The following is a 12,086-nucleotide window of genomic DNA, read 5'->3' on the forward strand; positions in this document are numbered from 1 at the left end:
TCTTTCCAAACAACGTAGTTATAGTAATATTAATAATAACATTGATAACAATAGAAAATAGAATAAAACACACAAGAAGTACGATAACATTTGAAGAAACCCGAAAACGCAAGAATATACAGGTCGTGCCAGTACCTTATTCAGTGTGCAGGAGTACAGGAGAGGTAGAGGTGGGTTTATACATAAAAAAATGACTGGTGGTAGGATATACAGTTGAAGTCGGACGTTCACATACACCTTAGCCAACTACATTTAAAATGTGTTTTTCATAATTCCTGACATTTAATTCCAGTAAAAATTCCCTGTCTTAGATCAGTTAGGATCACCCCTTTATTTTAAGAATGTGATATGTCAGATTAATAGTGGAGAGTCATTTATTTCAGCTTTAATTGCTTTCATCACATTCCCAGTGGGTCAGAAGTTTACATAAACTCAATTAGTATTTGGCAGCATTGCCTTTAAATTGTGTAACTTGGGTCAAACATTTCGGGTAGCCTTCCACAAGCTTCCCACAATTAATTTGTCCCATTCCTCCTGTCAGAGCTGGTGTAACTGAGTCAGGTTTGTAGGCCTACTAGCTCGCACACACTTTTTCTATAGGATTGAGGTCAGGGCTTTGTGATGGCCACTCCAATACCTTAAGGACTTTGCTGTCCTTAAGCCATTTTGCCATAACTTTGGAAGTATGCTTGGGGTCATTGTCCATTTGGAAGACCCATTTGCGACCAAGCTTTAACTTCCTGACAGATGTCGTGAGATGTTGCTTCAATATATCCACGTAATTTTCCTCCTCATGATGCCATCTATTTTGTGAAGTGCACCAGTCCCTTCTGCAGCAAAGCACCCCCACAACATGATGCTGCCACCCCCGTGCTTCACGGTTGGGATGGTGTTCTTCGGCTTGCAAGCCTCCCCCTTTTTCATGCATACATAACGATGCTCATTATGGCCAAACAGTTATACTTTTGTTTCATCAGACCAGAGGACATTTCTCCAAAAAGTACAATCTTTGTCCCTATGTGCAGTTGCAAACTGTAGTCTGAGTTTTTTATGGCGATTTTGGAGCAGTGGCTTCTTCCTTGAAGAGCAGACTTTCAGGTTATTTTGATATAGGACTCATTTTACTGTGGCTATAGATACTTTTGTACCTTTTTACTCGAGCACCTGCACAAGATCCTTTGCTGTTGTTCTGGGATTGATTTGCACTTTTTACACCAAAGTACGTTCATCTCTAGCAGACAGAACATGTCTCCTTCCTGAGCGGTATGACGGCTGTGTGGTCCCATGGTGTTTATACTTACTATTGTACTACGTACTATTGTCTGTACAGATGAACGTGGTACCTTCAGGCGTTTGGAAATTGCTCCCAAGGATGAACCAGACTTGGGGGGGGTCTACAATTTTTTCGGAGGTCTTCGCTGATTTCTTTTGATTTTCCCATGATGTCAAGCAAAGATGTACTGAGCTTGAAGGTAGGCCTTGAAATACATCCACAGGTACACCTCCAATTGACTCAAATGGTGTCAATTAGCCTATCAGAAGCTTCTAAAGCCATGACATAATTTTCCAAGCTGTTTAAAAGCACAGTCAACTTAGTGTACGTAAACTTCTGACCCACTGGAATTGTGATACAGTGAATTATAAGTGAAATAATCTGCCTGTAAACAATTGTGTCATGCACAAAGTAGATGTCCTAACCGACTTTCCAAAACTATAGTTAACAAGAAATTGTGGAGTGGTTGAAAAACGGTTTTTAATGACTCCAACCTAAGTGTATGTAAACTTCCGACTTCAACTGTACATGTAACCAGGGCTGAAAAGTGACTGGTATCAGCAATATATAAATACTTATGGTAACATACTAATGGTAATGTACACTGAGTATACAAAACATTATTTCCATGACATAGACTGACCAGGTGAAAGCTATGCCCCCTTATTGATGTCACCTGTTAAATCCCTTCAATCAGTGTAGATGAAGGGGAAGAGACAGGTTTAAATAAGGATTTTTAAGCCTTCAGACAATTGAGTCATTGATTGTGTATCTGTGCCATTCAGAGGGTGAATGGGCAAGACACAGAATGTAAGTAGAGCAGGGTATGGTAGTAGGTACCAGGGGCACCGTTTTGTGTCAAGAACTGAAACGCTGCTGGGTTTTTCACTCTCAACAGTTTCCCGTGTGTATCAAGAATGGTCCACCACCCCAAAGGTAATCCAGCAAACTTGACAACTGTGGGAAGCATTGAAGTCAACATGGGCCAGCATCCCTGTAGAATGCTTGACACCTTGTAGAGTACATGCCCTGACGAATTGAGGCTGTTCTGAGGGCAAAAGAGGGTGCAACTCAATATTAGGAAGGTGTTCTTAATGTTTGTGCACTCATTGTATAGTGAACAAACATAAAAACACACATGCAACAATTTCAAAGATTTGACTGATTTACAGATCATAGAAGGAAACCAGTGAATTTAAATAAATGGGCACAGTTATTGGTGGGCCTGGAAGGGCATATGCCCACCCACTGGGGAGCAAGGCCCAGCTAATCAGAAATACGTTTTTCCCCACAAAAGGGTTTTATTATTGACAGAAATACTCCTCAGAATCCCCCCCTCCTCCTCAGACAACAATCCCGCAGATGTGGAAGTCCTGGGCTGGCGTGGTTACACGTGGTCTGCTGTTGTGAGGCTGGTTGGACTACTTCCACATTCTCTAAAACTACATTGGAGGTGGCTTATGGTAGAGAAATGAACACTAATACTCTGGCAAGAGCTCTGGTGGATACTCCTGCAGTCAGCATGCCAATTTCACCCTCCTTAAAAACTTGAGACATCTGTAGCATTGTGTTGAGTGACAAAACTGCACATTTCAGAGAGTTCTTCTATTGTCCCCAGCACAAGGTGCACCTCTGTATTGATCATGCTGTTTAACCAGCTCCTTGATATGCCACACCTGTCAGGTGGATGGATTATCTGGGAGAAGGAGAAATGCTCACTAACAGGGAGGTAAGCAAATTTGTGCACAACATTTGAGCAAAATAAGCTTTTATTTTGTTGTATATACACAACTATACACACAGTTAAATGAAAGTTTTGCATGTTAAATAGCCTGTCGTTGAATCTTCCTACTAGAGGTGGTTCAGCCTTGCTACACAGCTAACCGTGAGTCATGGTTTCAACCAGCAACAGTAGAGAGTAGACTGGGAAGTGGAATAGTAATCAACTTACCAAACATGATTACGACTAGGCTGCTTTGCTCATGAACTTTTTTTCATTCTTCAAACAGATCCATAATAGTAATTTAGGAGGGGGGGTGCAGTGCAAGTCAATATTAGGACGGTGTTCATAATGTTTTGTATGCTCAGTGTATGTATGTAAACAGGAGTCATAGTGATCAGTAGCAGGATACATAGATAGATACTAATGGTAATGGCAATCAATAATCAATGACCAGCAGCATAATGGTAGTCATGAATCTAATCAATAATCATTTAGCAGCAGCATAGGTGTGAGGGAGTGTGCAGGTGTGGATGTGTTGCGTCAGTAACACGTGTGAGAGTATTAAGCCTAAAGCTTCTTTATTAAATCATGAGTTCAAAATAAACAAACAGGTGGATCCAGGACATTGGGGTTAATGGTATTCATGATGATCTAGGGTTGAGGGTCCAGGACATTGGTGTTAATGGTATTCATGATGATCTAGGGTTGAGGGTCCAGGACATTGGTGTTAATTACGATCTAGGGGTAAGGGTCCAGGACATTGGGGTTAATGGTATTCATGATGATCTAGGGTTGAGGGTCCAGGACATTGGTGTTAATTACGATCTAGGGGTAAGGGTCCAGGACATTGGGGTTAATGGTATTCATGATGATCTAGGGTTGAGGGTCCAGGACATTGGTGTTAATTACGATCTAGGGGTAAGGATCCAGGACATTGGTGTTAATGGTATTAATGATGATCTAGGGTTGAGGGTCCAGGACATTGGTGTTAATGGTATTAATGATGATCTAGGGTTACGGGTCCAGGACATTGGTGTTAATGGTATTAATGATGATCTAGGGTTGAGGGTCCAGGACCTTTGTGTTAATGGTATTAATGATGTTCTAGGGTTGAGGGTCCAGGACATTGGTGTTAATGGTATTAATGATGATCTAGGGTTGAGGGTCCAGGACATTGGTGTTAATGGTATTAATGATGATCTAGGGTTACGGGTCCAGGACATTGGTGTTAATGGTATTAATGATGATCTAGGGTTGAGGGTCCAGGACCTTTGTGTTAATGGTATTAATGATGTTCTAGGGTTGAGGGTCCAGGACATTGGTGTTAATGGTATTAATGATGATCTAGGGTTGAGGGTCCAGGACATTGGTGTTAATGATGACCTGGGGTTGAGGGTCCAGGACCTTTGTGTTAATGGTATGAATGAGGATCTAGGGTTGAGGGTCCAGGACATTGGTGTTAATGGTTTTAATGATGACCTGGGGTTGAGGGTCCAGGACCTTTGTGTTAATGGTATTAATGATGATCTAGGGTTGAGGGTCCAGGATATTGGTGTTAATTACGATCTAGAGGTGAGGGTTCAGGACCTTTGTGTTAATTGTATTAATGATGACCTGGGGTTGAGGGTCCAGGACATTGGTGTTAATGGTGTTAATTAAAATCTGGGGTTGAGGGTCCAGGACATTGGTGTTAATGATGATCTGGGGTGAGGGTCCAGGACCTTTGTGTTAATTGTATTAATGATGACCTGGGGTTGAGGGTCCAGGACATTGGTGTTAATGATGACCAGGGGTTGAGGGTCCAGGACATTGGTGTTAATGATGACCAGGGGTTGAGGGTCCAGGACATTGGTGTTAATGATGACCTGGGGTTGAGGGTCCAGGACATTGGGCTTAACGGTATTAATGATGATCTAGGGTTGAGGGTCCAGGACATTGGGGTTAATGGTAACTGAGCTAAACGACTACCACCCCGTAGCACTCACTTCCGTCATCATGAAGTGCTTTGAGAGACTAGTCAAGTCTAGACTAGACCCACTCCAATTTGCTTACCGCCCAAATAGGTCCACAGACGATGCAATCTCAACCACACTGCACACTGCCCTAACCCATCTGGACAAGAGGAATACCTATGTGAGAATGCTGTTCATCGACTACAGCTTGGCATTTAACACCATAGTGCCCTCCAAGCTCGTCATCAAGCTCGAGACCCTGGGTCTCGACCCCGCCCTGTGCAACTGGGTCCTGGACTTCCTGACATTTCCACCCCGCTGATCCTCAACACTGGGGCCCCACAAGGGTGCGTTCTGAGCCCTCTCCTGTACTCCCTGTTCACCCACGACTGCGTGGCCACGCACGCCTCCAACTCAATCATCAAGTTTGCGGACTTCACAACAGTGGTAGGCTTGATTACCAACAACGACGAGACGGCCTACAGGGAGGAGGTGAGGGCCCTCGGAGTGTGGTGTCAGGAAAATAACCTCACACTCAACGTCAACAAAACTAAGGAGATGATTGTGGACTTCAGGAAACAGCAGAGGGAACACCCCCCTATCCACATCGATGGAACAGTAGTGGAGAGGGTAGTAAGTTTTAAGTTCCTCGGCGTACACATCACAGACAAACCGAATTGGTCCACCCACACAGACAGCATCGTGAAGAAGGCGTAGCAGCGCCTCTTCAACCTCAGGAGGCTGAAGAAATTCGGCTTGTCACCAAAAGCACTCACAAACTTCTACAGATGCACAATCGAGAGCATCCTGTCGGGCTGTATCACCGCCTGGTACGGCAACTGCTCCGCCCACAACCGTAAGGCTCTCCAGAGGGTAGTGAGGTCTGCACAACGCATCACCGGGGGCAAACTACCTGCCCTCCAGGACACCTACACCACCCGATGTCACAGGAAGGCCATAAAGATCATCAAGGACAACAACCACCCGAGCCACTGCCTGTTCACCCCGCTATCATCCAGAAGGCGAGGTCAGTACAGGTGCATCAAAGCTGGGACCGAGAGACTGAAAAACAGCTTCTATCTCAAGGCCATTAGACTGTTAAACAGCCACCACTAACATTGAGTGGCTGCTGCCAACACACTGACTCAACTCCAGCCACTTTAATAATGGGAATTGATGGGAAATGATGTAAAATATATCACTAGCCACTTTAAACAATGCTACCTAATATAATGTTTACATACCCTACATTATTCATCTCATATGTATATGTATATACTGTACTCTATATCATCTACTGCATCTTTATGTAATACATGTATCACTAGCCACTTTAACTATGCCACTTTGTTTACATACTCATCTCATATGTATACACTGCACTCAATACCATCTACTGTATCTTGCCTATGCCGCTCTGTACCATCACTCATTCATATATCTTTATGTACATATTCTTTATCCCCTTACACTTGTGTCTATAAGGTAGTAGTTTTGGAATTGTTAGCTAGATTACTTGTTGGTTATTACTGCATTGTCGGAACTAGAAGCACAAGCATTTCGCTACACTCGCATTAACATCTGCTAACCATGTCTATGTGACAAATAAAAATTTATTTGATTTGATGGTGTTGATTACAATCTGGGGTTGAGGGTCCAGGACATTGGTGTTAATGATGACCTGGGGTTGAGGGTACAGGACCTTTGTGTTATTGGTATTAATGATGATTTAGGGTTGAGAGTCCAGGACATTGGTGTTAATGGTATTAATGATGACCTGGGGTTGAAGGTACAGGACCTTTGTGTTAATGGTGTTGATTACAATCTGGGGTTGAGGGTACAGGACATTGGTGTTAATGATGATCTGAAGTGAGGGTCCAGGACCTTTGTGTTAATGGGGGGGGTACCTGGTGTGGTACCTGTCCTGATTCCTCAGTATGTGGGGTAATACCAGGGATGCCCATGTGGAGGCGAGATGACTGCCGAGGGCCGTGCCGAGAGAGCGAGGAGGAGAGGGAGGAGGAGAGGAAGAGAGCGAGGAGGAGAGGAAGAGAGCGAGGAGGAGAGGAAGAGAGGAAGCGGATTAGAAGTCATAGCATCACAGAGGGATCAGTGCAGCCTATCTCATTACTCCCAAGCACAATGAGCACAGCACTCTCAAAGCAGAATTACACCTTTCCAGGCCACAAACAAGCCCTGCGCTTATTACCCAGGCTGCTCTTTGGTGCTTTAGCTGGAGGAAATCCTCCTCTAATTGCGATATTTTCCTAATACTCGAGCACGCTGGTATAACGGGCTGTTTGTCCCCCTTCCTGGAGATGGGTCTTAATAAAGTTTTATCTGTCAAAGGAAGTGTACGCTGGATGGTCCAAGGTCACCGCTGCACCCTCACACAACTCTGCCGCACAAATCTCTGTCAACATTGTTTACATAATTATAGAAATAAGTAAGAAAAATTCAGACAAAAATATTGTAATTTCAGGCTGATTACGACTCAAGGACCTTCAAGGAGGCTTTTTCCCCCTAATCATCTCCCTGCAATTATGTACATTCCTAATATATTCTCAGAGCTTGTTGTGTTTGTTCTCTTTTTATTTCCTTACAATCACATTAAATGTGCATTTCATTATAACCTAATTGTGAAAAAGAAAACAAAGGAGAACGGGGGAAGACTGCCACAACATATCAAAATATATGTTTTAACTAAACAGGAAAAGGTAAACGCTATCAGCAAAAAATAACACAACGCAAACAAAACGCTGACACAACAGTCTTTAATGCATTGATTAGTGATCTCTGGGTGTTTTGTCCTGGTGCGTCTCTGCTCTGCTTTCACTGTAATTATCCAGCCTCCAGCAGACAGTCTGTCGAGTCTAGCCAGGCCCCCTCTAAAGGGGCCCCATTAGCAGCTAAACCTAACGAATTGGCTCCGTGAACAAACGTATAACCTGCGCGTCATGACACAAATGACAGAGAAGGGGAACAAGGCAACGAAAGAAAAAGGGGAATCGAGGATGATATAAACCATAGGAGTTTCTCCTGTGAAAGAGAGGACAAAGCGTGGCCTGTGGAGAGGGAGTCCATGGTGACAGTGCTGCTGTTTACCATGGCAGAGATCCTGACAGGAAAGGGAAAGAGACACTAAACGTGTGTTCATCAGACCCCCCCCCCCCACAAAGAACCAGTCACTCACAGAGAATGGGGCTAACCAAGGCTAAATTGGGCTAACGAGAGCTAACCGTACTATATCCAGCAACACCCAACACGGGGGCAGATATCTTGCTAGAAGACCATTAATGGGTGAAGAAGCCCTCACACCCCCCTGGTTCATCCTCCTCCCCCATTTAGAGTGATGTGAGGAGACGCTGATGCTACCGGTAATGGGACGGCATCAATGTCTGAAGGCATTAGTGGGAGCTGGCGCTGATCACACGGTCGGTTGGGTAAACAGAGTAAACAATCGGCTTGCCCGCCTTCCACAGATTAACCCTCTGCCGGCCAACACACATGCACACACACTGCTCACACGTTTGTCTATTTATAACCCCCTTTAACGTGAGAGGTACTGAGGACCTCACGGGACCTCGCGACCACACGTCACCCATCCCGCTGTCCAAGCTCACATCCATCCACTTGTTGCGAGTGACCAGCAGCGTATCTCGAGTAGTGCAGCTGTGGAACCGTCCGTCTCAGTCAGTACGTCAACAACTACACCATGGCCACCAAACGAAGAGACACGGAGGTTAAAGACCGATTAGACAACACCGTAACACAACAGTCCATCGACCCCCCCTAATCACGCGCGCGCAATTTAAGTTGTGCGACACCTCTAGGGTAAAAAAATTAAGTGCTACGGGCCAATAAGATCCATGTCGCCAGGCACTAATCTCCTTTTGACCTGTAAGCGCCATGGCCGGGCGGTGACGTGAGATGTCATGCAGGCGTGACTAAGTCGCCTGCTAAATGGCACATACCGTTATACAATTACAGATGAGGGAGAAGGACGTCCACATGGAGAGTTAAGAGGCTTGACCTGGCAGCCCACGACAGGCAGAGGGAAACCTGGCCATGGTGCATACTGTACGTGTGCTGTGCTCACCCTTTTGACCTGCATGGTGGGCTCAACTACGGGGGGGGGGGGGGGCTAGAGTTCAACCAGGGGACAATTTACACCCGGACACATGCCTTACTGCATACCGTGCTGTTGTCATACAGTGAAACATTCGAGAAGACAGCGGGAAGGAACACATCCACACCGACAACACCTATAGCTTTGGCAAGACGAAAGCAGCGTAGATTCCGTGTAAGAGAGTGGATTGCATTCTGTTTGCCTGTAGCAAAGCCCCCACGTCCAAATACCCGTAAATAAAGCAGCAGGAGGTATGGAGGGGAAATGACGAACAAATAAAAAGGAGGGGGTTGCCTTGGAGATTGAAGCACTGTGATTGGCTGAGGGACTTGGGTAGCAGAAGGACAAATGGACAAATCTCAGAAGCTAATAACAGCGAGTACGGCACAGCCCTCATGGGCAAATCTGGCACTAAGATGATAATGAGATTATAAAATCCACTATATTGCAGCAAATTGTATAAGTGTTTCATTGAACCTGGTTGAACCTTCATTTATGCACAGCTCGGGCTCTTTTCCTTTTTCTCCCCTTTCCTTGAGATGGTGGGCGGAGTGTGTGAGGAGGGAAGACGGCGGAAAAGAACGAAAGCGCTCCTGGGTACAGTTTACCTAGTGCAAGGGTGAACCAGGGAGCCAATACCATACACGGGGCTTCCTTAACATGTTACATCTGCTTAGCATTCATACGAAGCTATCATTACTCTGCTACTGCTTCTGCCAGCTCTAAATATCTCATTACTACCCAGTCCATGCGCACACAGGCTACACTCACACATGCATAAATAACATAGAAATAGACCAACAATGTCAGATCTATGCAAGGACTATAATCAACCTCTAATGACCACATATGAAACGGATGTGATAGGAGATCGCATCTTGGGGGAACTTGGGTTTCGTGTCTGCTATCACCTAGTTATCGTCCAATATCGGTGTGCAGTAAATGACAAAAGCACGAAAGTGAAATGTAATATCTGAATAGAACATAGACATATCTGTCCAACCTGGTTAGAATATCTAGAAAGAAAAAAGCTTTTCATAAGGCTTCACACATGCATTCACCCAATACTCACCACACTTCCTAACCAATATTCACACTACTATAATAATCATATTTTATGCATGCCATGGTGTATGTGCCATGGGTGTCCCCTGTGGGCATCAAAGCCACAAAACCCCTGGCATTGCAAGCGTCATGCTCCACCAACTGATCCACACAGGACCACAATAACACCCAAAAAGGTGAGTGAGAGCGGAACGCCGGTAGAGTTGACTGGTAACGCTTACACTAATATTGCGTAAAGGTTGCATTTAAATGCATCACCCTCCACTACATCCATACTAAACCCTAACCAACATTCACAAACCAATAGATAGATGAGCTCTGCTACTCTGGGGGAAGAAAAAAAAAAAAAGGGAAAAAAGACAACAACTTTACCTGACCTTCTGTGTTGCTTAGCAACCAGTTGCCATAACACTCATAATAAAAGAATAAAAAAATGCCGGAGCGAGATACAGGCAAGGGATGTTATAAGAGAAAGGGCTCGGAGATAAGATGAGACCAACAGCAACACAAAAGACGACATAAAGGCTGGGTGAGGCGGTTTTCAACGTGACACCTGGGGGGAGGTGCTGCAGCGTTTTCACTCTTTTACCAAGTCAGCCTGACCGGCTTATTATCAACTCGACAGAGCCACGAGGGACCACTACTGGACCAGTAGACTCGACTGGTCTCCTCAAGTATTCCACCCAATACTCCCAGCCATGCTACTCTCGATGGAATCACACAGTTGAGCTGCCATTCTCTGCCATGCTATACACACTTAGAAACACATACTGTGCATACAGTCGATATAGACATACATTCAACATATTGATTTTGGGATGCAACAATGAGCTCGGAATGTTACCATTAAACTACTATTGATGCTGTATTCCTCTCACTGAGGAAACGGACAGACCTCTCCAAGGCCATGGTAGAATCATGTCTATTGACTGGTAGTACTTGGTATCCAACATGTCCTACCTCTGATCTGACTTCAGACACACGTCAGAGAACACCAAGATCAAATTGGACAGACACACACAGTCCTTTCAAAGTGATCAAAGTGACCCGGTCTTTGATAGAAAGCAACCTCCCGTCTATCGTCCCTGCTCCGTTGGCGGAGTCTAGTCTTTTGAGGTAGAGAAACAGGGCAGGAGGGAGAGATGAGGAATGGGGTGTCTACCAGAGCGTGGCCACTGACCTGACATTTCAAAACAATCACAAGCAATTGTCTACCAGACAGGTGTGGAGGGTATGACAATGCTCTTAATATGTCTGCCATAGGTCCTTCCTAAAGAATTAGCTTCCTCTCAATGTTCCCTTCGGTATCAAGGGGGTTCTTTTTTTAAAATATATTGTCGCCCTAACTTTACGTTCAGGGGCCTACGACCCTGTGTCAGCCTATTCATTCAGGGCCAAAAGGAGTTAATACGCAATTGAACCCGCAAAATGCTGTGCAAGACCTTTGAGTTGTGTAGTTTTGTATTTTCTGTCGGTATGGAAATCGAGGTTATTCTATTTCTCTCCCCCCATCACAATGTCTCCAAAACAGGTGTCAAAATAATCCATACAGTAGAAAAATGATTGAATACCGCAGTGTTGGGAAGGGCTTGCAAGTTAAGCACTTCACTGTACTTGTGCATGTGAGAAATGAAACTTGAACAAAAGGGAAACAAAGAGAATGACTAAGTAAGATCTCCTGTTCAGCTCCAACTGTCTTTACCGAAGCTCTTCCCCCTCCACCTCCTCCACACCAGCCTCTCTATTTTTCACTCGGCGCCATAAATATGACCCCGTCAGAGGCACAACAAACTCAGAGACAGAGCAAAAGGGGGGAAGGAAATTATAACTATTTTCCTCTCTCTCCAGCACTCTGATCCTGTCTGCATGGTGTTTTTGGGGTTCATTACATAAGGCAGCCAAGTGGGTCAGGGCCCGCCAGTCTGCTCCCGAGCACACAGATCA

At 44.8% G+C, this 12,086-nt stretch overlaps 1 protein-coding gene across 5 annotated transcripts in view; it reads right to left on the bottom strand.

Moving 5' to 3' along the window:
• The window catches only part of LOC139389407 (ARB2 cotranscriptional regulator A), a 248,599-nt gene that overhangs the window by 57,591 nt on the left and 178,922 nt on the right, over positions 1–12,086 (bottom strand). The window contains exon 11 of one of the 5 annotated variants that reach the window (XM_071136147.1): positions 6,808–6,927. The exons of the other annotated variants lie outside the window; for them this stretch is intronic. Coding sequence (XP_070992248.1) covers positions 6,881–6,927 — 47 coding nt within the window. The 3' untranslated portion in view covers positions 6,808–6,880. Of the gene's footprint in view, positions 1–6,807; positions 6,928–12,086 lie in introns of those variants that run through there. 5 annotated transcript variants of the gene reach the window in all.

This window comes from Oncorhynchus clarkii, chromosome 30 (assembly GCF_045791955.1).
Source record: "Oncorhynchus clarkii lewisi isolate Uvic-CL-2024 chromosome 30, UVic_Ocla_1.0, whole genome shotgun sequence".
In the NCBI taxonomy this organism is placed as follows: domain Eukaryota; kingdom Metazoa; phylum Chordata; class Actinopteri; order Salmoniformes; family Salmonidae; genus Oncorhynchus; species Oncorhynchus clarkii.